Below are 27933 nucleotides of genomic sequence, written 5' to 3' on the forward strand. Positions count from 1 at the left end.
CCTTTGCAGCTGAAGTGGGCTATGAAACAGCAAAAAAAGCCCAAACACTTTTCAACAGAAAAATCATCCACCCAACTCAGCAAGGGAGGAGCTCCATCTGTAAAACACTTTTCACCAAGGCTGCTTTAAAACTAGTCCTCTTAAGTCCAATGGTATCACATGATCATTGTCTCTTTGGTTTGACAGTAAGTTCAAATCTTAAAGTACATGTTAAAATTTCCAAGTTATGTTACTCTGAGTTGAAAATCTTGCTCTAGTGGGATGAAATTTCTTCCATTCTGTGCATTTGGTATGACATCTCACAATCAATCACTGAGATACAAAGAGCGTTAGGAGTTCAAGGAGAGGAATTACTGATTACACTTCACCAGAGCCTCTGGAAGCCAAGACAGGGAGGGCGTCATTCCTGCGAACAGAAAGACGTCTTCTGAATTCAACCTGATGAGTTAGCACAGCTGTAGGTAAGTGATGTACTGAGACTCTGTCACTGCGAAATGAGTAGCATTTAACTGTGGTTACTTCCAGAAGAATGGGAAATTCCCATGTTGTCACCATTTCCACTTAAGACTAGCTCAGCCTTGGCATGTTAGAAAGGGACCCCCTTCACTCCTAGTCACAGTGGAGAGGTTCCTAGTGGCACCAGCTCCCCACTTCTGGTAACTGCACTTCCCTACAGCACCTCTCACTCTTCATTTCCACGCAACCATCAGCGGGAAAACTGCATTTAGCTCAGTGAGGACAGGACCAAAAATAATAGGGATAAAACAGAAAATGAATGTGTATGCCAATGGAGTAAAACTCCTCATAGAGCTGATTCAAGAGGTAAAACCTATTTGCAAAAAGGAAGTGAGATACATCTCTATTTGCACAAAGAAAGTAAGATACATCTCTATTTTTGGTTTCATTCAAAAGAGCCTCCTTCTGTATTGGCAAACTAGCTACATGGTGTGGTATGAGCTACTTTTCACTGTATTTATATACTAAAAATTATTCCTTCATAAGGACTTGTTAATACATTACAATACTCACTTCCTTTTTGCAAATAGCTTTTACCTCTTGAATCAGCTAAATACTGTATTAAAATATCTTAATAATTACAACTGGAAAAAGACATTCTAGTCAGTCATCTCAGCACTACTTCTTCAATTTCATCTTCTACAGAATCAACTGCTTTTACCGCTGGTTTACTGTTTCCATGTCTTAATCGGTGTCTGCTTGGATTAAAACTTCCTTTGCTGAGGAAAGAGTCATCATCATCTCTATGTTCCCTATCCCAGCTGCTTTTATCCCCAGGGAGAAAATTTAGAGAGTCACAGTCTTCTTTAGTGGCAGCCAGAGAACTTGGGTCACTGCTTTTGGAGGAAAGGCTGCTGCTGCCACTGGCACCAAACAGCAGTTCCATCAGGCTGGCTTTTCTTTCTCGTCGGGTAACTGAATCTATACCGTCTCTACTACATTTCTCTGTATTATTTCCTGAGAAACCCAAAAGGTCACTTTTTTGGCTAACTGGATTCGACCTCACTGGTGTTTTTGCGAATGAAGGCACATAGCTGCCAAACACAAGCTCAGCTGGAGAGGCTGGGCTTCGAGTACGGCCTGGATCCTGACCATCTTCTCTGGTCGTTGAAAGACTGAGGTCTTGCAGATGATGCTCGTTAAGTAATCTCTCTGAGGATCCAGAGGACATGTGTGTTCTGGGGTTTCTCTCTGGGGAACGCAGTTTTGGTTTCAAGTCAGGAAGCGATGGCAGCAAAGGATATTTTACATTCTGAGAGTCTTGTTCTCTATTGATTTCATTCAGTTTAGCAAGTAGCATTTCTCTCTTTAGCCTCCCTTCTTCCAGTTTATCAATTTTCTGAACCTGGTACATTTCCGCTTGGTATTGTCCAGTTTCCAACATTGGCTTTCCTACTCTTTCCAACAAAGATGTCTTTTGCTTTGGCTTTTTAGCAAGTTTTTCTCTTTCCCATCCTGTAAGAAATCAAATTTTTAAAATGGGATTTTATAGTAGTCAGTATTTTCAAATAAGAAAACAACTCTCATCTTAATTTACAAACCAGTTTCAGCTAATTTGTGTATGCTCAGTACACTATAAATTTCATTTTTATACTTGATATTCTGGGTTTAAAAAACATACTTAAAGACTTAAAGTCTTCATTCTTTTTCTTTCCTTCAAAACTTCATTCAGATGTCTGCGCCTCTTGATAAAGGGGATATTAACCCTTTCTTTCCCAAGGGATGTTTACTCATCATTTGCTTAAGCTCTTACCATTCTCCAGCTTCTCAACATTCTGTTTCACAACACGGAGTCCTTGATCTTTAGCAAATTTGTCTTCTCTTTCCACAGTTGGGTTTAGAATCCCAACTTCTCCAAGATTATCTCTCTCTTGAGATTCCATATCCTATTATGTGTTTAAAAAAAAAAATGCAAAGTTCACATGCCGGAAAAGGGGGAAAAGTAAGTATCATAAATTTATCTCCCATTAAGCAACTAAGTTAGAAATTAAAGCAAATTTTCCATTTCCAAAGCAGCAAGCCACAAGTTACCACCTTTGAAAGATTTTCACAAGCACATAAAATTCTTACTTTAGTTAAAATTTTTAAAGAGGCATTTGGAAGACATATCAGAACCAATATCCTACATAAAATTCTAAAGTACCCTTACTTCATACATTTCACAACAAAATCTGATGAATTCAGTTAACAAGAAAAGGCTATTCATCAACTATTAAAGGCCCAAGTGACGCACTCAATCTTTCAAGTTTATACTATGCCCAAGGCCTCCAATTAGTAAATCTCATAACATTTAAAATCAATTAAAAATATAAACTTAAAACATATTGTTTCTTATAGTCCCTTTCATATGTGTGTGTGATTTTTCTTAATAAAAGTAGAATATATAATTAGTGGACATGCAGAAGAAAGAACTGTCTCCTAGTACCCATTTCCTCCTTCTTCCTTTTAGTTACAGAATCCCTTGAGTTTCAGCAGAACATAGGGCTCCCTAACTGGAGGTCTTATTTGCTAGCCTTCCCCTGAAGCTAGACAGGACCAGTGGAAAGTGAGTGGAAGTACATATGCAACTTCTGACCACATTTATTTAAACAAAAACTGCTTGCCCTGCACTTCCTCATTCCTCCTTCTCCCAGGTGTGCTAAGCCAATTCCAGCCACACAGATGAGGATATATTCTTTATGACTGAAAAACAGGCCAAGAATGGCTACCATGGAACAAAGGTGTCCACCCATCCTGGACTATCCCCTGACCTTCAGTTTATTACAAGAGAAAGTGTCTTGAATCTGGCTTGCACCACTGTATTCTGGGTCTCTTTCCAATTGTAACAGCTCCCATCTGCTGGGACCCCTTAAAGTTACAGGATAAGCTTCCTGATTAGTTACTACCACAGACCTGAAGGGTAACCCGCCCTTGTTTTATAGATTAGGAAACTGATGTTCCAAGAAGTCATACAAGTCACTAAAATGTTAGAATCATAATTTAATTAAAAAGCAGCGCTAACTCCAAGGCCACATCCTCTCTTTCACCACACCAGACTGCTGCTGCTTGTGCTGACTCTTAAAAAAGAGCATTTTTTTTTTACCTTTCTAAGATTAAGAATTACTTTGGTATTCTACGCTTTACCTTTAAAAATAAATCAACATGATCTAGTCTTGATGGGCTTTCCAGGTGGCACTAGTTGTAAAGAACCAACTGCCAATGCAGAAGACATGAGAGACGCGAGTTTGGTCCCTGGGTTGCGGGGATCCCCCGGAGGAGCACCTGGCAACCCACTCCTGTATTCCTGCCTGGAGAATCCCATGGACAGAGGAGCCTGGTGGGCTACAGTCCATGCGGTCACTAAGTGGGACACGCTGACTTAGCACACACACAGTTTCAATGATATTCAAATGAAGAAAGAAAAGAGATACCATAACTTATATTGTAAAACGAAATAAAAGAAAAAACTAGAGTACACACAGGAACCAATTTAGTCCGTCCTTTTTATTTTATACCACAGGAGGAGATCTCAACTGTAAACACCGAAGACAAAACCCTATTAGAGAAAAGGACCTTTCGGTACTCAATGAATCCTTTTTAATGAAGATCCAACACAGAGCTCCTGAAGGCCACTCTAATTTGAATGATATAAAGTCAGATTCTACTGCAATTATTTGGTTCAACATTCATCTAACCTATAAAAGTCTCTTATGCAGGAGGCCAAAAAAATAGTCAAATTCTAACAGATCATTTGAAAGCTACTATAGTTTGCTATTAAACACAAAAGCAAGAAGGATTTTGAGAGACTATCTGGTAAGAAACATAAAAGGTAAGACACTTCAAAACTTTTCTTCTTTCTCCAGCCCAGAAAGTACAACATTTCTGAAGCACCTGAAAGATAGTGCTAACTGACAGTCAATCCAAAGGAGTTTAATAAAATGCACAGATGTTACCTTTTTCCTTATAAAAGGCTAGCTGCATATTTATACAGCTACAGCACTCACTCCATTGTTGAAATTTGTAAATGTTTGATATTGTGTATTTAGGAATACTTTACACCTAGACTTTAGTACCTAATCATATTGCTAAACTCACCAAAGAAAGACGTTCAGGTTCTTCCCTTTTGTTTTCATAACACATAACTGTCTGTGGTGTTATAGGATAGTCCTCCAGCTTGAAGTCGTCACTGGTTTGTATTCCTTTTGTACACTGGTTTGTAAAATCACTCTGGCATGCAGCTACCATGAAAATTATAAAAGAATTTTTCTAATCGTACAGTGCTAAGATTTATGGAATTCAGCTGGTATATGTTCACGCTCTACATGAGATAATGCATGTTTCTCAGCTCCATGACTACTCACTATTACTATTTTTTCTTTTATTTCTAGGATTTGCTGGCAATTTTGTGACTTAATCCCATGGATGGACGAGCCTGGTAGGCTGCAGTCCATGGGGTCCTGAAGAGTGGGACACGACTGAGCGACTTCACTTTCACTTTCACTTTGTGACTTGAAGACAGTTCTGAGAAATAAATCCTATTAAACTTTTAGGAAGTTTATGTTTTTAACTCTTTGGAATTCAGAGAAAAAGGAAATTTACACTTTTGTTTTTTAAAAAACGTATGGATATGCATAAAAACACCAAAGTATTTATGAGTGAAATGAACAAGAGCTGGGATTTCCTCTAAGGTAGAAAAAAAGTAGACAAACTAGATGAAATAAAATTAGTAAAATGTATAACTGTTAAAAGGCAGGTAAGCCATAAATAAAGGCTCATTATACTATAATCTCCCATTTAGGGTATGCTTATATTTTTTCATAAAAGATAAAAAAAACATTACATTTTTTTAAATTATGTAAAATAATTTTAATGACCTCAAGGGAAAAAGCTGAGAAAGTCAAAGATTTCTGAAAAGTACCTATAAGGGAATTTAAATTTATTTCAATAAAGTTTTTTCCCCTCAGCTTCCTTCTACTTAAAAATTAATTTATTAATAAGAAAAACTGCAATATGTCTTTCAACAATAACTACTATACCATTTTTTCTTGATGGAAATTCTTTTTCTTTCTTTGAAGTCTTTGGCAGACGATTAGAATATCTGTTTTTTATGTCCAGTTCTCTCTCCTTTTCCTAAAAACAAACCCAATATAATTAAGAATGTATAGAGTTTCAGTTTAAAATAAAAATCCTCACCTTGTCCACTGGTATTTTCCTCATCAAATTGGAATACACCTAGGTGCAGCTTCCCTTTGCAACTACCAACTATAGAAAGGAATGCTTTTAGGGCATTTAGGTTAGGGTAGACCAGTGATTCTCCATTAAAAATCCAATACACACTAGCAGTCAAGAAAATCAGAATAAGGCAAAAGTCTTTTTCTACCCACTCCTATTGTCTTCAACTGACTTCCAGGCCTAGCCTCAGAGATAAAGAATTTAATTAGCATCTCTCAAATTTGGGTTCCAAATTAATGATGAGTTAAAAATTAGGCCATTTTTTAAAACACAAGTGTTCTTCACCATTTTGCAGCTAAGACTTTCTCTCTCTGAAAATTTGATTAACAAAATGAAAATTCTATGAAAGATAACGCATAAATGCTTTAAGTTGCACAATATGTCAACCCATCAGTGAACTTTGGGTAGAATTAAGAACATCTACTTCAACAAAATTAAATAATTTGAATGTTTCCTCTAAATACTATGAAAAGAAAGGGCATTATCTGAAACAACTTTAAAAATAATCAATCATGGGGTTATATGAGGAAGAACATTGGATTATTCAACCATGCAACACAGAAAGACTCTAGACCCATAATTTTTCTTCCAGGATTCTATAACATTTTTCAGTTGTAGCATTCCTATCTACATTAGTGAATCTAATGTCTCATTTTTAGTTACAGTGATTATATTAATAAATATTTTCTTTATAAGTGTCAAAATCAAAGTTCCAAATATAAATGATAACAGTGTTAAAATATTGAGTTTTCATCTAAGATATATCATGGAGAGAAATGATGCAATTTAAAATAAAATGCTTACCTTTAATTTGTCATATAGTCCTTGTAGCTCCTTTTGAAGAAGTTTATTTTCATCATGAGCCTCACATGCCCTTTTCCTTTCAGCAAGCAACTGTCGCTGCAAACTGTTAGTACTTAGCTCAAGGTTTCTTGATAGTTCCTATGATATGTATATAAATACACAGAAAAAAGTACTTAAAAAATAATTCAACAGTAAAATACTGCACACAGTGTCAAAATGACATTTTCTGTGGTACCAAACAAGACACACAAATTAGACTGGGCTTCGTGTTCATAAATATACAATGAAATGGAACATAGATTTATCAACAATTTAGTAAGATATTTAGCCTATTATTTCACTTACTATATTTCACAATGATTTATACATAAATGCTGCATGAAGAGTACATGGATAGTCATTTAAATTGGGAGCAAAAGACAGCTAAAAGATGTGATGAGAAACACTGGCTTTGGGAACCATTATTTAGCAAACAGAAACTGAGACAGCTGTGTAAAATTACACAGCACTATTCAAGGTGCAGAGAGCATCATCCCAGTTTTTACTTATTTCAGCTCAAAAGACATACGAGATCAAAGTGAAAGGATGGAATATGGTATTTTAAGCAAACAGAAATCAGAATAAAGTGGCACAGTTTTACTTATATCAGATAAAATAAACCTCAAGCCAAAAAAGGTAACAAAAAACAAAGGTCAATGATAAAGTAGTCAATACATTAAGAACATATCATAACATATACACTATCAACACCCAAACAATGAAACATATTAAGCAAATACTGATAGATATTAAGGGAGAAGTCAACAACAATACTATAACAGTAGGAAAGTTCAATACCACACTATCAGCAATGGAAAGACTGTCCAAACAGAAAATCAACAAGGAAATGTTGGAACCACACTTTATATCCAACAGTAGCAGAATACTTATTCTTCTCGAGTACACATGCAACATTCTCCAAGATTGATCATACTGATCAAAACAAATCTTAGCAAATTTAAGAATGAAATCATACCAACTATCTTTTCTGATGACTTATGCTTGTGTGCTTGTGCTAAGTCACTTCACTCATTTCTGAATCTTTGCGACCCTATGGACTGTGGCCCACCAGGCTCCTCTGTCCAAGGGATTCTCCAGGCAAGAATACTGGAGTGGGTTGCCAGGCCCTCCTCAGGGGATCTTCCCGACCCAGGGACTGAACTCTTGTCTCTGCACTGACAGGCAGGTTCTTTACCACTAGTGCTATCAATCACAAGAACAAAGTTAAAAGATTAAAAAACATGGAAATAAAAGAACACAGTTCAGTTCAGTTGCTCAGTCGTGTCTGACTCTTTGCGACCCCATGAATTGCAGCACGCCAGGCCTCCCTGTCCATCACCATCTCCCGGAGTTCACTCAGACTCACGTCCATTGAGTCAGTGATGCCATCCAGCCATCTCATCGTCTGTCGTCCCCTTCTCCTCCTGCCCCCAATCCCTCCCAGCATCAGAGTTTTTCCAGTGAGTCAACTCTTCGCATGAGGTGGCCAAAGTACTGGAGTTTCAGCTTTAGCATCATTCCGTGTTAGAGAAGACTCTTGAGAGTCCTCCAACAAGTCCATTCTGAGGTAGATCAGCCCTGGGATTTCTTTGGAAGGAATGATGCTAAAGCTAAAAGAACACACTTCTATACAACCACTAGGTCAAAAAAGAAACCAAAAGGGAAATTTTAAAAATTATCTTAAAACCAACAAAAATGGAAATATTTAATACACACACCAAATCTTGTGTATTGCAGTGAAAACTCAAAGCTTAGAGCATTAATGCATATATTTAGAAATTAGAAAGATCTCAAATAAGCAACCTAACTCAGACGACCATTATATCTACTACTGTGGGCAGGAATCCCTTAGAAGAAATGGAGTAGCCATCATGGTCCACAAAGAGTCCAAAATGCAGTACTTGGATGCAATCTCAAAAACGACAGAATGCTCTCTGTTCGTTTCCAAGGCAAACCATTCAATATCACGGTGATCTAAGCCTATGCCCCAACCAGTAACGCTGAAGAAGCTGAAGTTGAATGGTTCTATGAAGATCTACAAGACCTTTTAGAACACCCAAAAAAGATGTCCTTTTCATTATAGGGGACTGGAATGCAAAAGTAGGAAGTCAAGAGACACCTGGAGTAACAGGCAAATTTGGCCTTGGAATATGGAATGAAGCAGGGCAAAGGCTAATAGAGTTTTCCCAAGAGACCGCACTGGTCATAGCAAACACCCTCTTCCAACAACACAAGAGAAGACTCTACACATGGACATCACCAGATGGTCAACACTGAAATCAGATTGATTATATTCTTTGCAGCCAAAGATGGAGAAGCTCTATACAGTCAGCAAAAACAAGGCGGGGTGCTGACTGTGGCTCTGATCATGACCTTCTTATTGCTAAATTCAGACTTAAATTGAAGAAAGTAGGGAAAACCACTAGACCATTCAGGTATGACCTAAATCAAATCCCTTATGATTATACAGTGGAAGTGAGAAATAGGTTTAAGGGACTAGATCTGATAGAATACCTGATGAACTATGGACAGAGGTTCGTGACAGTGTACAGGAGACAGGGATCAAGACCATCCCCATGGAAAAGAAATGCAACAAAGCAAAATGGCTGTCTGAGGAGGCCTTACAAATAGCTGTGAACAGAAGAGAAGCAAAAATCAAAGGAGAAAAGGAAAAATATAAGCATCTGAATGCAGAGTTCCAGAGAATAGCAAGAAGAGATTTAAAAAAAGCCTTCCTCAGCAATCAGTGCAAAGAAATAGAGGGAAACAACAGAATGGGAAAGACTAGAGATCTCTTCCAGAAGATTAGAGATACCAAGGGAACATTTCATGCAAAGATGGGCTCAATAAAGAACAGAAATGCTACGGACTTAACAGAAGCAGAAGATATTAAGAAGAGGTGGCAAGAATATACAGAACTGTACAAAAAAGATCTTCACGACCCAGATAATCACAATGGTGTGATCACTCACCTAGAGCCAGACATCCTGGAATGTGAAGTCAAGTGGGCCTTGGAAAGCATCACTACAAACAAAGCTAGTGGAGGTGATGGAATTCCAGCTCAGGTATTTCAAATCCTGGAAGATGATGCTGTGAAAGTGCTGCACTGAATATGCCAGCAAATTTGGAAAACTCAGCAGTGGCCACAGGACTGGAAAAGGTCAGTTTTCATTCCAATCCCAAAGAAAGGCAATGCCAAAGAATGTTCAAAAGTGAAAGTGAAGTTGCTCAATCGTGTCCGACTCTGTGACCCCACGGACTGTAGCCTACCAGACTTCTCTGTCCATGGGATTTTCCCAGCAAGGGTACTGGAGTGAGTTGCCGTTTCCTTCTCCAGGGGATCTTCCCAGCCCAGGAATTGAACCCGGGTCTCCCACATTGTGGGCAGATGCTTTACCCGCTGAGCCACCAGGGAAGCCCCAAGAATGTTCAAACTACCGCACAATTGCACTCATCTCACACGTTAGTAAAGTAATGCTCAAAATTCTCCAAGCCAGGCTTCAGCAATACATGAACCGTGAACTTCCTGATGTTCAAGCTGGTTTTAGAAAAGGCAGAGGAACCAGAGATCAAATTGCCAACATCTGCTGGATCATGGAAAAAGCAACAGAGTTCCAGAAAAACATCTATTTCTGCTTTACTGACTATGCCAAAGCCTTTGACTGTGTGGATCACAAGAAACTGTGGAAAATTCTGAGAGAGATGGGAATACCAGACCACCTGACCTGCCTCGAGAAATCTGTAGGCAGGTCAGGAAGCAACAGTTAGAACTGGACATGGAACAACAGACTGGTTACAAATAGGAAAAGGAGGACATCAAGGCTGTATATTGTCACCCTGCTTATTTAACTTCTATGCAGAGTCTTCTTCATCATGAGAAATGCTGGACCAGAAGAAACACAAGCTGGAATCAAGATTGCTGGGAGAAATATCAATAACCTCAGATATGCAGATGACACCACCCTTATGGCAGAAAGTGAAAGGAACTAAAAAGCCTCTTGATGAAAGTGAAAGAGGAGAGTGAAAAAGTTGGCTTAAAGCTCAACATTCAGAAAACGAAGATCATGGCATCTGGTCCCATCACTTCATGGGAAACAGATGGGGAAACTGGAAACAGTGTCAGACTTTATTTTTTCGGGCTTCAAAATCACTGCAGACGGTGACCGCAGCCATGAAATTAAAAGACGCCTACTCCTTGGAAGGAAAGTTATGACCAACCTAGACAGCATATTAAAAAGCAGAGACGTTACTTTGCAAACAACGGTCCGTCTAGTCAAGGCTATGGTTTTTCCAGTGGTCATGAATGGATGTGAAAGTTGGACTGGGAAGAAAGCTGAGCGCCAAAGAATTGATGCATTTGAACTGTGGTGTTGGAGAAGACTCTTGAGAGTGCCTTGGACTGCAAGGAGATCCAACGAGTCCATTCTAAAGGAGATCAGTCCTGGGTGTTCTTTGGAAGGAATGATGCTAAAGCTGAAACTCCAATACTTTGGCCACCTCATGCGAAGAGTTGACTCATTGGAAAAGGCTCTGATGCTGGGAGGGATTGGGGGCAGGAGGAGAAGGGGAGGACAGAAGATGAGATGGCTGGATGGCATCACCGACTCGATGACAAGAGTTTCGGTGAACTCTGGGAGTTGGTGATGGACAAGGAGGCCTGGCGTGCCTGCGGTTCATGGGATCATAAAGAGTCGGACACGACTGAGTGACTGAACTGAAATGAACTGTACTTTACTTTGAGGAGCTCAAAGAAGAAGACCGAATTTAGCAAAAGGAAGGAAATAATAAAGATCAAAGTGGAAGTAAGTGAAATAGAGACCAGGAAAACAACAGAAAGGATCAATGAAACTAAGAGCTGGTTCTTTGAAAAGGTAAACAAAACTGACAAATCTTTACATGGACTAAGGAAAAAAGAACTGGAAACGAGAGGGGAGAGATTACAGCCAATACTACAGAAATGCTCTGTATCATAAGTGACTAGTATGAACAATTATGTGCCAAAAATTTACATAACCTAGAAAAAATGAAATACACAACCTACCAAGAATGAATCAGGAAGAAACATAAAATGTGAATAGGCTAATAATGAGTAAAGAGACTGAATCCGCAATCAAATTCCCAACATGGAAGAAAGGAGATCAAGATGGTGGAGTTAAGGGGACATGGAGTTCACCTGCCCCAAGGAACACATCAAAAATATGTCTACAGATTGAATAATTCTCACAGAAAACTAACTAGAAACTGAAAAAAGGGCTGTATAACCACAGCTGTAAGGAAGATAAACAGGTAAACAGGAATGAGAGAAAAGTGACTGGGTAAGGACTTGTGCTTCTGGGCAAGAACTCAGGAAATGAGAAATTGCATGGGGACTAAGTATGTTTAGCCACAGACTGGGGTCCCAGTCCTGGGGTCTTAGTGGAGGAGAGAAGCACCCTGGACTGCTTGGACAGACGGAAAGGCTGGGGAACCCTGGACTCCACTGAAGAGGAGCACATGAACACTGGCCTGCCTCTGAGGCTGGCTGGAGGAAGGCCCACTCTAGCAGCTACTGGGTTTCCCACAACCGTGTCACTCCAGGCCCCAGCTGAAGCCAAGTGAACAGTCAAGCCCCGCTCACTCTATGCCACCATGCTGCAATGAATCTGGGGTAGCCAGCATCAGGGGACAGACTCAGCTTTGGGACACAGAGGCAGCAGAGTCCTGCGGCAGGGCCTGGTGCGTCTGCAGCAGCCATTTTCGGCACTTTTTAAAGCAGTGCCCAGAAGCAGGACATATTTCTGGGAGCAGCCACTGTACCACACCTCAATATCCCCTGCCACACAAATGCAGAGAAACCACACAGGCTCCTCCTCCCCGTGGAGCGAAGTGGGGACTGGGGACAGTGATCTGCTGTGAGGGGTCTTGCCATGCGTCTGAGGAGAGGTCTGGCTGGTTTCTGAGTCTCCTGAAACTCCTTCACTGTGTGCCCCAGCCAAAGCCAAGCAGATGCTCTATCCCTACTCAGTCCCTGCCACAGCGTGGCTCTGGATGTGGGATGGCCACGGCCAGGGAAAAGGCTCTACCGTGGGCTGCATCTAAAGGAGCCAGACACCTGCCGGAGCAGTGCACTGAGCCTGTCTGTGCACAGCCCCACCTGCTTCAGCAACGCTGCTTGGGGGCGAAGGTCCTGGTGCTGAGAGAGAGAAACATACACACTTAAAGGGAACAGAGGCAGCTTGAGCCTGACAAGAAGAGCTGCTGTTTTGGCAATTTGGGATCAGACCCTGCCCCTGACAAAGAGGTGACAGCCACTGAACAGAGAGAAGTCCCATCTCATACCATGAAATTATGGCTGAAAACTTCCCAAACCTGAAGAAGAAAACAGATATTCAGATAAAGCACAGAGGGTTCCAAACAAGATGAACCCAAACAGACCTACACCAAGACATACAATAAAACGGTAAAAGTTAAAGAGAGAATTCTAAAGGCAGCAAGAGAAAAAAGTCATATGCAAAGGAGAAAGGTGTCCCCATAAGGCTATCAGCTGATTTCTCTGCAGAAACTCTGCAGGCCAGAAGTGAGTGACATGATATAGTCAAAGCCCTGAAAGGGAAAAACCTGTAATCTACAATATTCTGCTCTGAAAGATATTTATCATTTAGAATAGAAGTGATAAACAACTTGTCAGACAACCAAAAGTAAAAAAAATTCAACATATGAAAACTACCCTAAGGAAATGTTGAAGGGTCTTGTGTAAATTGAAATGAAGTAAGAAAATCCCTGTAGGAAAGGCAGTATGTAGATTAAAAGATGAAAAAAGTAGAAAAGCAACTGTAACTAAAACAGTTAAAGAATAATCAGGAAGATGTAAAATGTGACATCAAATACACAAAATGTGGGTTATGCAGCTTAAAAATGTAGATCTTTCAGAATGTATTTGAACATTTAAGTTCAAATGTTTAAGATTACCCAGTTTAAACCAAGTAGATATGAGTCAACGTATGTGAACCCCATGGTAGCCACAACCAGAAAACAAGCAATCAAATGGCAGTAAGTACACACCTGTTAATACTGACTTTAAATGTCAACGCACTAAATGTTCTGGTCAAACGATACAGGTGACTGACTGGATTTAAAAACAAAAACCAAGACCCTTAAATATGCTGTCTGTGTGAGACTCACTTCAGGGCTGAAGACACACACAGTGTGTAAGAGAATGAAAAAAGATGTTTTATGAAAATAAAAATGACAAAGTGTGGGTAGCAATACTCACACAGTCATATCAGCCTTTAAAATAAAAACTATAATGAAGGCAAGGAAGGCCTTGTATAATGATAAAAGGGTCAATATAATAAGAGGGTATTACACTTGGAAGGAATGATGCTAAAGCTGAAACTCCAATACTTTGGCCACCTCATGTGAAGAGTTGACTCATTGGAAAAGACTTTGATGCTGGGAGGGATTGGGGGCAGGAGGAGAAGGGGACGACAGACGATGAGATGGCTGGATGGCATCACTGACTCGATGAACCCGAGTCTGAGTGAACTCCGGGAGTTGGTGATGGACAGGGAGGCCTGGCGTGCTGCGATTCATGGGGTTGCAAAGAGTCGGACATGACTGAGCGACTGAACTGAACTGAACTGAACACTTGTTAACGTATACACACCCAATACAGGAGCACCTAAACATAGAAAGCAAATACTAACAAACATAAAGAGAGAAACTGATAATACAACAATAGTATGAGATGTTAACATCCCACTGACGTCAATGGACAGATAGTCGAGACTGAAAACCAAAAAGGCACAGGGGCCTTAAATGACATAACAGACCAGTTAATCTTGATACCTACATGAAGCTACATACAAGAAAAAAGCAGAATACACATATCATATGCACATGGAATGTCCTCCAGTATAGATCACATACCAAAATAACAAAACAAGCCTCAACAAATTTAAGACAGAAATTATTTCAAGCATCTTTTCCAGCCGCAACAGTATGAAACTAGAAATCAACTACAGAAAGAAAAGTAGATAAAGAACATATAGAGATTAAATAACATATTAATGCTAATTTAAAAAATGGGTCAATGATAAAATCAAAGAGGAAATCAGAAATACCTAGAGACTAACGAAAATGAAAACACAACTCTCCAAAATACACCAAAATGAACCCTTAGAGGAAAGTTCATAGTGATAGGGGCCTTCCTCGAGAGAAAGAAGAAATCTCAAACAGCCTAACTTACCACCTTAGTAAGAAAGAGAGTAAAGAATAAGAAAAAGAACAAAGGCCAAAGTCAGCAAAAGGAAGGAAATAGTAAAAATCAGAGAGGAAATAAAGATTTAAAAGAAACAGAAGAAAAGATCAAATGAAAACAAGGGCTGTTTTTTTTTTTTTTTGAAAGATAAAATTGATAAACCTATAACCAGGCTCACCAAGAAGAAAATAAAGAGGACTCAAGTAAATAAGCAATGAAAAATGATAAATAGCAACCAATACAACAGAGATCCAAAAACATCATAAGAAAATACTATGAATAGTTATATGTCAACAAACCGGACAATCTAGAAGAAATGGACAAATTTCTAGAAGCACACAGTCTGCCAAGTCTGAGTCAAGAAGAAACAGGCAATTTAAATAGACCAATCACTAGAAGTAACATAGAATCTTTAATTAAAAATTAATAATTAAAAAAAAAAAACCCAGAAAACAAAAGTCCAGGACCAGATGGCTTCATGGGGGAAATCTACCAAACATGTAAAGCACTTATACTTACCTTTCTCAAACTATTCCAAAAAACTGAAGAGGAGAGAACACTGCCAAATTTATTCCACAATAAATTATCATAATTTATTTAACCATATTCTGCTTCTCAACATCCAAGCATTTTCAGTTTCTCCTATGGTGGACATCCTATTATATACACATTTCAACTTAGTTTTATATTATTTCCTCAGGGTAAATGTAAAGAAGTTTCTGGATTGATAGATATTTATATGATTTTAAAGCTTTTTGAAAAGCATTACCAAAATGCCCTCTGGGAAGACTGTAAACAATTACATTCTCTTCAAAAGTCTAGTAGCCTTTATTTTACTATATTCTTGGAATGATTGGATATTGACATTTTAAAATCCGTGGACTAGCAAAAAAAAGAATATTACTGTTTTAATTTCTATTTCCTAGATTAATAATCCTGAAGTTAATTTTTATGTTTATTGGCCATCCATATCCTTTATAAACAGTTTTATACAGTGTAATAGGAATTTAGAAGACAATGACAAAATGGGGAAAAATAATATTAAAAACCAAAAAAAGGCTACAAAATTTCTAGAACTGAAGATATAAAAAGAGAGATTAGAGCTGGAAAACCATCATGATAAAGATTGAATTACAAAAGAATCATCAGTGGATGTTAAATTTTAATAGGGAAAAAGATATATATACATCCCAAGTGGCTCACCACAGATTGCTTATTGGTTTCACTGAAGAAGGAAAATAGTAATTTAATCAAGCAACACATTGGCAAGGTGATCAAAATTAACATCAACAGTAAAGGACAGGTGAACATCATGTACCTCCAGCTGTGATAGCTTAACAAGGAAATAACACATCACTTATTCAGTATTCTGCAGAAGAATACAAAAACCTCAGTCTAATAAGAAAACATCAAAGAAATACAAATTAACAATATTCTAGTAAATGAAAAGGGATAGGGTACCATATTCTTCAAAAACATGAATGTTGAGACTTCCCTGGTGATCCAGTGGTTAAGACTGCCTTCCAATCAGGGGACATGAGTTCAATCCCTGGTCAGGGAACTAAAATTTTTTAAATGTGAATATCGTAAAAGAGACAACAAAAGTATGAGGCAATGTTCCAAATTAAAGGAGGCTAAAGATATCTGGACAACCAACACAATACTTGACTCTAGATTGAATCTTGTACTACAGCAGTGAAGTGGTATAAAAGACACTATTACATCAACTGGAAAAAAACAATATAGTGTGGAGGGATTCTAGCAAATCACTTTATAAATGTAAATTTATATCATAATAGTACTATGTTTATACAAGGACATATCCTTACTCTTAGGAAATAAAAGCAATACATTTAGAGGTGAAAAGCTTATGTATAGAACTTTCAGGAGCTTGCCAGGTGGTGCAGTGGTAAAGAATCTGCCTGCCAATGCTGGAGACATAAGAGACACGGGTTTGATCCCTGGGTTGGGAAGATCCCCTGAAGTAGGAAATGCAATCCACTTCAGTATTCTTGCCTGGAGAATGCCATGGACAGTGGAGCCCGGAAGTTTACAGTTCACAGGATTACCAAGGGTCGGACACAACTAAGCAACTGAGGAAACACATAGAACTTTCTCTCAAATAGTTGAGAAAAAAGTTACATGTGTATGTATGTGCACATGTATGTTTGTGTTCACACAAGACAGAGAAAGAATATGTGTACATAAGACACATGGAGCAAATGTTAACAAAAGGTGAAGCTGGGTAAAGAGAATGAGAGTGTTGTTAGAACTACGTATTTATTTGCAACTCTCTATAACCTTAAAATTATCCCCATATAAAAACTTAATTTAAATAAGTGTACCTTTAGACACTTAGAGGTAAAACAAGAAACTGCTGAATTCAAACAAAATGTTTAAAAAGCTGCAGGAAGTTAAAAGAGAAAATCAAATTCTAAATGATAGTAACTGTCAACCTGCAATCCAAGACTCGGTAAAATTATCATTCAAGAATGAAGATAAATTAAATAGAAAGACTAGAAAACTAACCACTCAAAAGCCCTCATTGAAAGGATGACCAAAAGGATCAGAAGGAAAGTGAACCCTGAAGGAAAGGTGAACACTAATGAAAAATAGTGACATGCAAGTAATAACAGTGTGCCAAGAAACTAATTGTAAACTTCAAAAAATGATTGAAGAATTGAGGAGTTTTAAAATAAGGTAAATTAAAACAGACAACAATAATATGAGACTAGAGAAAATGCTTCACTGTCCTGATGGAATGTGAAAAAACACAAGTACTAAGACTTTCAGTTCACTTCAGTCGCTCAGTCGTGTCTGACTCTTTGCAATCCCATGAATCGCAGCACGCCAGGCCTCCCTGTCCATTACCATCTCCTGGAGTTCACTCAAACTCATGTCCATCAAGTCTGTGATGCCATCCAGCCACCTCATCCTCTGTCGTCCCCTTCTCCTCCTGCCCCCAATCCCTCCTAGCATCAGAGTCTTTTCCAGTGAGTCAACTCTTCGCATGAGGTGGCCAAAGTACTGGAGTTTCAGCCTCAGCATCAGTCCTTCCAAAGTTCAGAATGGACTGGTTGGATCTCCTTGCAGTCCAAGGGACTCTCAAGAGTCTTCTCCAACACCACAGTTCAAAAGCATCAATTCGGCGCTCAGCCTTCTTCACAGTCCAATTCTCACATTCATACATGACCACAGGAAAAACCATAGCCTTGACTAGACGGACCTTAGTCGGCAAAGTAATGTCTCTGCTTTTCAATATGCTCTCTAGGTTGGTCATAACTTTTCTTCCAAGGAGGAAGCGTCTTTTAATTTCATGGCTGCAATCACCATCTGCAGTGATTTTGGAGCCCCCAAAAATAAAGTCTGACACTATTTCCACTGTTTCCCCATCTATCTCCCATGAAGTGATGGGACCGGATGCCATGATCTTCGTTTTCTGAATGTTGAGCTTTAAGCCAACGTTTTCACTCTCCTCTTTCACTTTCATCAAGAGGCTTTTTAGTTCCTCTTCACTTTCTGCCATAAGGGTGGTGTCATCTGCATATCTGAGGTGATTGATATTTCTCCCGGCAATCTTGATTCCAGCTTGTGTTTCTTCCAGTAGAGGGTTTCTCATGATGTACTCTGCATATAAATTAAATAAGCAGGGTGACAATATACAGCCTTGACATACTCCTTTTCCTATTTGGAACCAGTCTGTTGTTCCATGTCCAGTTCTAACTGTTGCTTCCTGACCTGCATATAGGTTTCTCAAGAGGCAGGTCAGGTGGTCTGGTATTCCCATCTCTTGAAGAATTTTCCACAGTTCATTGTGATCCACACAGTCAAAGGCTAAGACTTTAGACTCCCTTAATTCAAATACAGATTATCTTAAAAATTCGAGGCTAAACTCTAAAAGAAGAGTAGTAGAATCTGTCATTCTGAAATCAATGCAAAGGCAGGGTAAAGAGTAAGAGGCAGGATGAAAAAAAAAGAAGCAGAGAAAAGGTGACAATAACTTTGTTTTAAAAAAATAACCCACGTAGACCTATCTACCTCAGTAATGCCAACAAATGTAGTAAATAAATATGGAACAAGATATTCTTATGCTGAATTTGTTTTAAAAATTAATTTAGTCAAATAATGTAAAGGAAAAAATATATTAGGCAAAAGAAAAAAAGAAAAGTAGTGTCGATTAAATAGGCTTTAAGACAAAAGTATTAGAGAGGATTTTTCATTTAATGTAAAAGAAAACAAAACAATCACCAGAAAGGTAAAACAAACCTGAACCGGTTTTACTTTTAATTGTGAACTTAAAATAACACAGCTTTCATACATGCTACATTTTTTGGCAAGCTTTATCAAGAAGAAGAGGAACATATTAACTGTATTAGGAATTAAAATGGGGCATATAACTACAGAAGTAATAGAAATTTTAAAATCATTTCTTGTTATTCAGTTGCTCAGTCATATCTGACTGTGTGGCCCTATGGACTGAGGCATACCAACTCCTCTGTCCTCTAGTATCTCCTGGAGTTTGCTCAAATTCGTGTCCATTGACTCAGTGATGCTATCTCACCACCTCATCCTCTGCCATGCCCTTTTCTCCTTTTGCCTTCACTCTTTCCCAGCATCAGGGTCTTTTCTAATGAGTCAGCTCTTTGCATCAGGTGGCCAAAGTATTGGAATGTCAGCTTCCACAAAAAATCTTCTAATGAATTCAGGGTTGGCTTCCTTTAGGATTGACTGGCTTGATCTCCTTATAGTCCACAGGATCCTCAGGAGTCTTTTCCAGAACCATAATTCAAAAGCATTATTCTTCGGTGCTCCACTTCCTTTACAGTCTATCTCTCACATCTGCACATGACTACTGGAAAAACCATAGCTTTGACTATACAGACCTTTGTTGGCAAAGTGATGTCTCTGCCTTTTAATACGTTGCCTAGGTTTGTCATAGCTTTCCTTCCAAGAAGCAAACATCTTTTAATTTCATGACTGTGATCAGTGATTTTGGAGCCCCCCAAAATAAAATCTGTCACTGCTCCCACTTTTCCCCCTGCTATTTGCCATGAAGTGATGGGACCAGATGCCATGATCTCAGTTATTTTTTAATGCTGAATTTCCAGCCAGCTTTTTCACTGTCCTCTATTTCACCCTCATCAAGAGGCTCTTTTTTAGTTCCTCTTCACTTTCTGCCATTAGAGTGGTATTATCTGCATATCTGAGGTCACTGATATTTCTCCCGGCAATCTTGATTCCAGCTTGTGATTCATCCAGCCCTGAATTTCACATGATGTACTCTGCATAGAAGTTAAATAAGCAGGGTGACAACATACAGCCTTGTCATATTCCTTTACCAATTTTGAACCAATCTGTTCTTCCATGTCTAACTATTGCTTCTTGACCTGCATACAGGTTTCTGAGAAGACCAGTAAGGTGGTCTGGTATTCTCAACTCTCTGAGAATTTTCCACTGTTTGTTGTGGTCCACAAAGTCAAAGACTTTAGCACAGTCAGTGCTAAAGTAGATGTTTTTCTGAAATTCCCTTGATTTCTCTGTGATCCAATGAATGCTGACAATTTGATCTCTGGTTCCTCTGCTTATTCTAAATCAAGAACATCTGAAAGTTCTTGGTTCACACACTGCTGAAGCCTAGCTTGAAGGATTGTGAGCATTACCTTGCTAGCATGCGAAATGAGTGCAACTGTGCAGTAGTTTGAGCATTCTTTTGCACTGCCTTTCTTGGGACTGGAATGAAAACTGACCTTTTCCAGTCCTGTGGCCACTGCTGAGTTTTCCAAATTTGCTGGCATATTGAGTGCAGCACTTTCACAGCATCATCTTTCAAGACTTGAAATAGGTCAACTGGAATAGCTCACCTCCACTAGCTTTGTTTGTAGTGATGCTTTCTAAGGCCCACTTGACTTCACATTCCAGGATGTCTGGCTCTTGGTGAGTGATTACACCATCATGATTATCTGGGTCGGGAAGATATTATTTGTACAGTTCCTCTGTGTATTCTTCCACCTCTTAATATCTTCTGCTTCTGTTAGGTCCATACCATTTCTGTCCTTTATTGAGCCCATCTTTTCATGAAATGTTCCCCTGGTATCTCTAATTTTCTTGAAGAGATCTCTAGTCTTTTCCATTCTGTTTTTTTCCCCTCTATTTCTTTGCATTGATTGCTGAGGAAGGCTTTCTTATCTCTCCTTGCTATTCTTTGGAACTCTGCATTCAGATGCTTATATCTTTCCTTTTCTCCTTTGTTTTTTGCTTCTCTTCTGTTCACAGCTATTTGTAAGGCCTCCTCAGACAGCCATTTTGCTTTTTTGCATTTCTTTTCCATGGGGATGGTCTTGATCCCTGTCTCCTGTACAATGTCGTGGACCTCCATCCATAGATCATCAGGCATGCTATCTATCAGATCTAGTTCCTTAAATCTATTTCTCACTTCCACTGTATAATCATAAGGGATTTGATTTAGGTCATACCTGAATGGTCTAGTGGTTTTCCCTACTTTCTTCAATTTAAGTCTGAATTTGGCAGTAAGGAGTTCATGATCTGAGCCACAGTCAGCTCCTGGTCTTGTTTTTGTTGACTGTATAGAGCTTCTCCATCTTTGGCTGCAAAGAATATAATCAATCTGATTTCGGTGTTGACCACCTGGTGATGTCCATGTGTAGAGTCTTCTCTTGTGTTGTTGGAAGAGGGTGTTTGCTATGACCAGTGCAGTCTCTTGGCAAAACTCTATTAGTCTTTGCCCTGCTTCATTCCGCATTCCAAGGCCACATGTGCCCGTTACTCCAGATGTCTCTTGACTTCCTACTTTTGCATTCCAGTCCCCTATAATGAAAAGGACATCTTTTTTGGGTGTTAGTTCTAAAAGGTCTTGTAGGTCTTCATAGAACCATTCAACTTCAGCTTCTTCAGCGTTACCGGTTGGGGCACAGGCTTGGATCACCGTGATATTGAATGGTTTGCCTTATAAATGAACAGAGATCATTCTGTCGTTTTTGAGATTGCATCCAAGTACTGCATTTTGGACTCTTTTGTGGACCATGATGGCTACTCCATTTCTTCTAAGGGATTCCTGCCCACAGTAGTAGATATAATGGTCATCTGAGTTAAATTCACCCAACCCAGTCCTTTTTAATTAGCGAATTCCTAGAATGTCAATGTTCACTCTTGCCAAGAGTGAACCCAAGTTTACAATGTAAGAGAAACACAAGTGGGACTGTAGGTATTGTGAGAGGGAATCAGAGGGCAGATACACTGAAACCATAATCACAGAAAAGTAGCCAATCTTATCACATGGACCACAGCCTTGTCTAACTCAGTGAAACGAAGCCATGCCGTGTGGGGCCACCAAAGATGGACGGGTCATGGTGGAGAGGTCTGACAGAATGTGGTCCACTGGCGAAGGGAATGGCAAGCCACTTCAGTATTCTTGCCTTGAGAACCCCATGAACAGTATGAAAAGGCAAAATGATAGGATTACTAAAAGAGGAACTCCCCAGGTTGGTAGGTGCCCAATATGCTACAGGAGATCAGTGGAGAAATAACTCCAGAAAGAATGAAGGGATGGAGCCAAAGCAAAAACAATACCCAGCTGTGGGTGTGACTGGTGATGGAAGCAAGGTCCGATGCTGTAAAGAGCAATATTGCACGGGAACCTGGAATGTCAGGTCCATGGATCAAGGCAAATTGGAAGTGGTCAACAGATGGCAAGAGTGAATGTCGACATTCTAGGAATCAGTGAACTAAAATGGACTGGAATGGGTGAATTTAAAAACATGACCTAAGCAAAATTAGCAAAATATCAAATAGGTAGATGAATGTTTTAAATATTGTTGTCTTCTCTATATTCAATGTATTTCATAAGGAAAAATTTTAAATATTTTAAGAAACTGAAGATGTGGGATAGAAAAAGAAAAAAAATCTTCCATTGGAAGGATCATGGGTGTTTTTTCCCCTATTTCACTTTGAAAGTGAAAGTGAAGTCGCTCAGTCCTGTCCAACTCTTTGCGACCCTGTGGACTGTAGCCCACCAGGCTCCTCCATCCATGGGATTCTCCAGGCAAGAATAATGGAGTGGGTTGCCATTTCCTTCTCCAGAGGATCTTGCTGATCCAGGAATCAAACCCAGGTCTCCTGCATTGCAAGCAGACGCTTTAACCTCTGAGCCACCAGGGAAGCCCTTGTCTAAAACTGTAACAAACATTTTCATTACAGAAAAAAAAAATGTAAATATCTGAAGAAATAAGATAGAATTCTAACCCTTTAAAGAGAGAAATAAAGCTTTACAGAATTGAATTTTTGCAAGTAAACCCAAAGAATAACTGAACTTCTTTTCAATTATTTTTCTATTAGTTAATAAAGCAATATATACTTTAATAACTGCATTTGTTAAAACAGGCCTATAAATGTCAGTTGTTTTGTGTATACCTCAGTGTTACTGTAACTTAATTAGAAAGGCCTTAGACCCTTGTATAACCAAGGACCTTTGTGTACCCTATAGAAACAGTTTTTACATTCCTAGTTAGGTGGTCATTCAATCTCTGTACAAATTGGGAAAGGAATACATCAAGGCTGTATATCATCACCCTGTTTATGTAACTTATATGCAGAGTACATTGTGAGAAATGCCGGACCAGATGAAGCACAAGCTGGAATCAAGATTGCTGGGAGAAATATCAAAAACCTCAGATATGCAGATGACACCACCCTTACAGCAGAAAGTGAAGAAGAACTAAAGAGCCTCTTGATGAAAGTGAAAGAGGAGAGTGACAGTTGGCTTAAAGCTCAACATTCAGAAAGCGAAGATCATAGCACCTGGTCCCATCACTTCATGGCAAACAGACGGAGAAACAATGGAAACAGTGACAGACTTTATTTTCTGAGGCTCCAAAATCACTGCAGATGGTGACTGCAGCCATGAAATTAAAAGACGCTTACTCCTTGGAAGAAAAGCTATGACCAACCTAGACAGCATATTAAAAAGCAGAGATATTACTTTGCGAACAAAGGTCCATCTAGTCAAGGCTATGGTTTTTCCAGTGGTCATGTATGGATGTGAGAGCTGGACTATAAAGAAAGCTGAGCACCGAAGAATTGATGCTTTTGAACTGCAGCGTTGGAGACGACTCTTGGAGAGTCCCTTGGACTGCAAGGAGATCCAACCAGTCCATTCTAAGGGAAATCAGTCCTGAATATTCATTGGAAGGACGGATGCTGAAGCTGAAACTCCATACTTTGGCCACCTGATGCAAAGAACTGACTCATTTGAAAAGACCCTGATGCTGGGAGGGATTGGGGGCAGGAGGAGAAGGGGACGACAGAGGAGGAGATACATACAGTGGAGTAATACAGAGCCTTTAAAAAGAATGAGAAGGCAAGAATGGCATAACCAAGATGATGACACAGTTGTTCCTGACTTGGCTCCACTTTAAAAGAAAAACAAGTAACTATGCAAGAGAAGACATCACTGAGTGAATCTCAGAACACAGAAATGAGGTTGAAGCACGTCCTGCACCACACAGACCAAGACAGACTGCAAGGAAGGGGGAGAGGAACAGCCAGGCGCTGACCGCAGGGCCCTCTCCCCAGTGTAGCAGCCTGCCTACAGCTGCTCCAGGGGCAAAGGAGCGCACAGGGGTGACATCCAGCACTCCCAGCACTGGGGGGTCACCTCTGGGAAGTCCTGCTCTGGTTTCGCCCCATGGGAATCACAGAGCATCTGTGGGCTCAAGCACTGGGAATCGGACTGTGACAGACAACGGGAGGAGGGGCTTCCCGCCAGCAGCACGGGGGTCCTGGAGGACAGAGCTCCTGCCTGCAGAGCACACACAGGAAGCCCACCAGCAGCTTGCTCCGCTGCGGCCCAACTGGCTGGCACAGTCTGGCCAGGGAACTCGGGTGGCGCGCAAGTCTGCCTAATTCGGGCCTTCAAATGAGGAGGTCTCCCAGCCCTGCAGCCTGGTCTGCCCACATCCCGCAGAGGAGCTGAGTTCTAGCTCCCCTGCCCCACCACGTGGATCACGGCGCCCAGCCCCTCCTACCAGAGAAACTGTTCAGGAAAACTGGGGAGGTGCCTGAAGTGGGCTCTCCCAGCTCCACCCAGGCAGAAGTCGGGTCACAGCCCTGCCCACCATGGAGTGTGGTCCCTGCCTGCCCCCATCTGACGGGAAGGGCTGACAAGAACACCCGGAAGCTGCACAACGCAGCAATTCTTGAGCTGATGGGCAGGTGAGTGGGCAGGACGGGTGGCCCCCAGAGCAAAGTCAGTAGCACCTGTTCAGCCAGTGAACCTGGGGCGCAGGCTGACTTGAGTCAAGATCACAAAGAGCACCAGTGGCCTTGGAGATACTTAGCTGATGAGCTCGGGTCAGGAAACGAACTCACAACCTCACTTGTTGCTGAAGACAGTGTTCAGCCTGCCTGACCAGGCAGCCTCAGCAGAGCACACCGCGGGCGGTGGAGCCGACCCAACAGCCCTGCTGACAGTGGCACTTGAATGGAGAACAAGGCCTGTGTCTCTCCCTGTCTGCAGATTCACATGTATAGAGAACAAAGTAGCCAGTGGGGAGAGGGAAGGCGGAAGAACAATACAGGGGTAGGGGTTCCAACTACTAGGTACAAAATAAGCTACAACGATATATTATTGTTCAACAAGGGAAATACAGTCAATGTTTTACAATAACTATAAAGGGAGTATAACCTTTAACATTTTTGAATCACTATATTGTACGCCTGTCACTTACATAATACTGTTCAGCCAACTATACTTCAACTACAAACATATATATATATATATATATATATATATATATATATATATATATATGTATGTATGTATCAAGACTGGTTCAAGACACAAAGCCTGAATAGACCAATTGCTAGTAAGGACACTGAATCAGCAACCAAATGCAGTGAAGTAAAGCACAGGACCCAGATGGCTTCACCAGTAACTTTGCTGAACAACAAAAACAAAATCAAAGTAGAGGAAATGCTTCCAAATTCATTTTACAAGGCCAGCATCACCCTAACACTAAAGATAGAAAATATCAGTACCAGGAAATAGAAAACTACCAATCAATATCTCTGGTGAATAGAGATGCAAAAATTCTCAATAAAATACTAGCAGATCAAAGTCAGTAGCACAGTAAAAGGATGATCATGATTAGGCAGGATTTATAGCTGGGATGCAAGGATGGCTCAATACATGTAAGTCAATTAATGTAGTACATCACATTAACAGAACGAAAAGAAAAAACTCATATCTCAATAAATGGAGGAAAAGTATGTGACAAATTCAACATTTGTTCTTGATAAAAATTCTTAACAAATTATAAGAATTATATCTCAGCATAATAAAGGCCATATATGACAAGCCCACTACTAATATGATACTCGACTGTGATAGGTTGGAACCTTTTCTCTAAGATCAAGAATAAGACAGGGGCTCACTCTCACCACTCCTGTTCAATACAGCATGGAAAGTCCTTGCCAGAGCAATCAGGCAAGAAAAGAAAAGGCATCCAAACTAGAAAGGAAGAAGTGAAACCTGTCTATTTGCAGACGACATGATTTTATATACAGAAAATCCCAAAGTCTTCAACCAAAAAACTGTTAGCTATCACCGAATTGGGTAGAGTTAGAGAACCTAACATTAACATGCAAAAATTAGCAGCATTTCTATACACTAAAAAATTATCTGAAAAAGAAAGAAAACAATCTCATTTACAATAGCATCAAAACAATAATATACTTAGCAATAAAGTTAACCAAAGAAATGAAAAAACTTCTACTCTGAAAGATACAAGATACTAATAAAGAAATCAAAGACTTAAGTAAATGGAAGGTATACAGTGTTCATGGATTGGAAGAATATTGCTAAAATGTCCACATTTATCCAAAGCCATCTACAGATTCAATGCAATCACTATTAAGATTCCAATGGTATTTTTAAAATTATCTTTTTTTTTTTGAAGTATATTTGAGTTACAATGTTGTATTCGTTTTTGCTGTACCTAATGGCATTTTTTTAAAACAAAAGCAGAAAGAAACAATCTTAAATTTTATATTGAATGGCAAAAAAACCCCTATTACCCAAAGCAATCCTTGAGAAGAACAACAAAAAGCAGGAGGCATCACACATTCCTGACTTCAAGCTAATACCATATAGTAAGTAACTAAAGGGGCTTCTCAGGTGGCTCAGTGGTAAAGAATCTACCAGACAATGCAGGAGCCACAAGAGACTTAGGTTCAATTCCTGGGTCAGGAAGATCCCCTAGAGAAGAACTGGCAACCCACTCCAACATTCTTGCCTGGGAAATCCCATGGACAGAGCAGGCTGGTGGGTTACAGTCCTAGTGGGTCATGAAGAGTCAGACATCACTGAGGATGCACATACTCACATAGTAATTAACACAGTATGGTCGTGGCATAGAAACAAAGAATCAGTGGAACAGTTTTGAGCCAGAAATAAATCCACGCATATAAAGTCAAAACTAATATTTGACAAGGGAGTCAAAAACATTCCATGGGAAAACACAGCCTCTTCAACAAATTGTCCTGAGATAACTAATCACATATAAAAGAATGAGACTAGACCCCTATCCTCACAAAAATCAATTTGAAATGGATTTAAAAATGTAAGATGTGAAACCATGAAACCCTTAAAAGAAAACACTGAAAGTGAGCTCCTCAATATAGGTCTTGGCAATGATTTTTTTGGATATGACACCTAAGCACAAGCAACAAAATAACAGATAAAATAAGTGACAGGACATCAAACTGCAAAGCTTCTGCACCGCAAAGGAAACAATCATTAAGTGAAAAGAACGCCTACAGAATGGGAAAAAAATTATTTGCACTAAGAGGTTAATATCCAAAATATATAGAGAACTCATTCAACTTGTTAACAAAAGACACAAATAACCAAAGTAAAAAATGGGCAAAAGACCTGAATAGACATTTTTCCAAAGAAAATATATGAAAGGCCAAAAGTACATGTTCAACATGACTAGTCACTAGAGAAATGCAAATCAAAACCTCAATGAGCTAACACCTCATACCCATTAGAATGATGGGTACTAGGATTGTAAACTGGTATAGCCACTATGGGATAAAGGACGGAGGAT

The 27933-nt window shown here is 39.6% G+C and overlaps 1 protein-coding gene across 1 annotated transcript in view; it reads right to left on the minus strand.

Moving 5' to 3' along the window:
* Nucleotides 1–1123: 1123 nt before the first annotated feature.
* LCA5 (lebercilin LCA5) overlaps nucleotides 1124–27933 on the minus strand; it is a 40747-nt gene continuing 13937 nt past the window's right edge. Inside the window, 5 exon segments of the mRNA XM_068985509.1 lie at nucleotides 1124–1971; nucleotides 2270–2402; nucleotides 4591–4733; nucleotides 5532–5625; nucleotides 6532–6669. Of these exon segments, the coding sequence (XP_068841610.1) occupies nucleotides 1124–1971; nucleotides 2270–2402; nucleotides 4591–4733; nucleotides 5532–5625; nucleotides 6532–6669 (1356 nt within the window).

The sequence above is a fragment of the Capricornis sumatraensis genome, chromosome 13 (assembly GCF_032405125.1).
Source record: "Capricornis sumatraensis isolate serow.1 chromosome 13, serow.2, whole genome shotgun sequence".
Taxonomy (NCBI): Eukaryota; Metazoa; Chordata; class Mammalia; order Artiodactyla; family Bovidae; genus Capricornis; species Capricornis sumatraensis.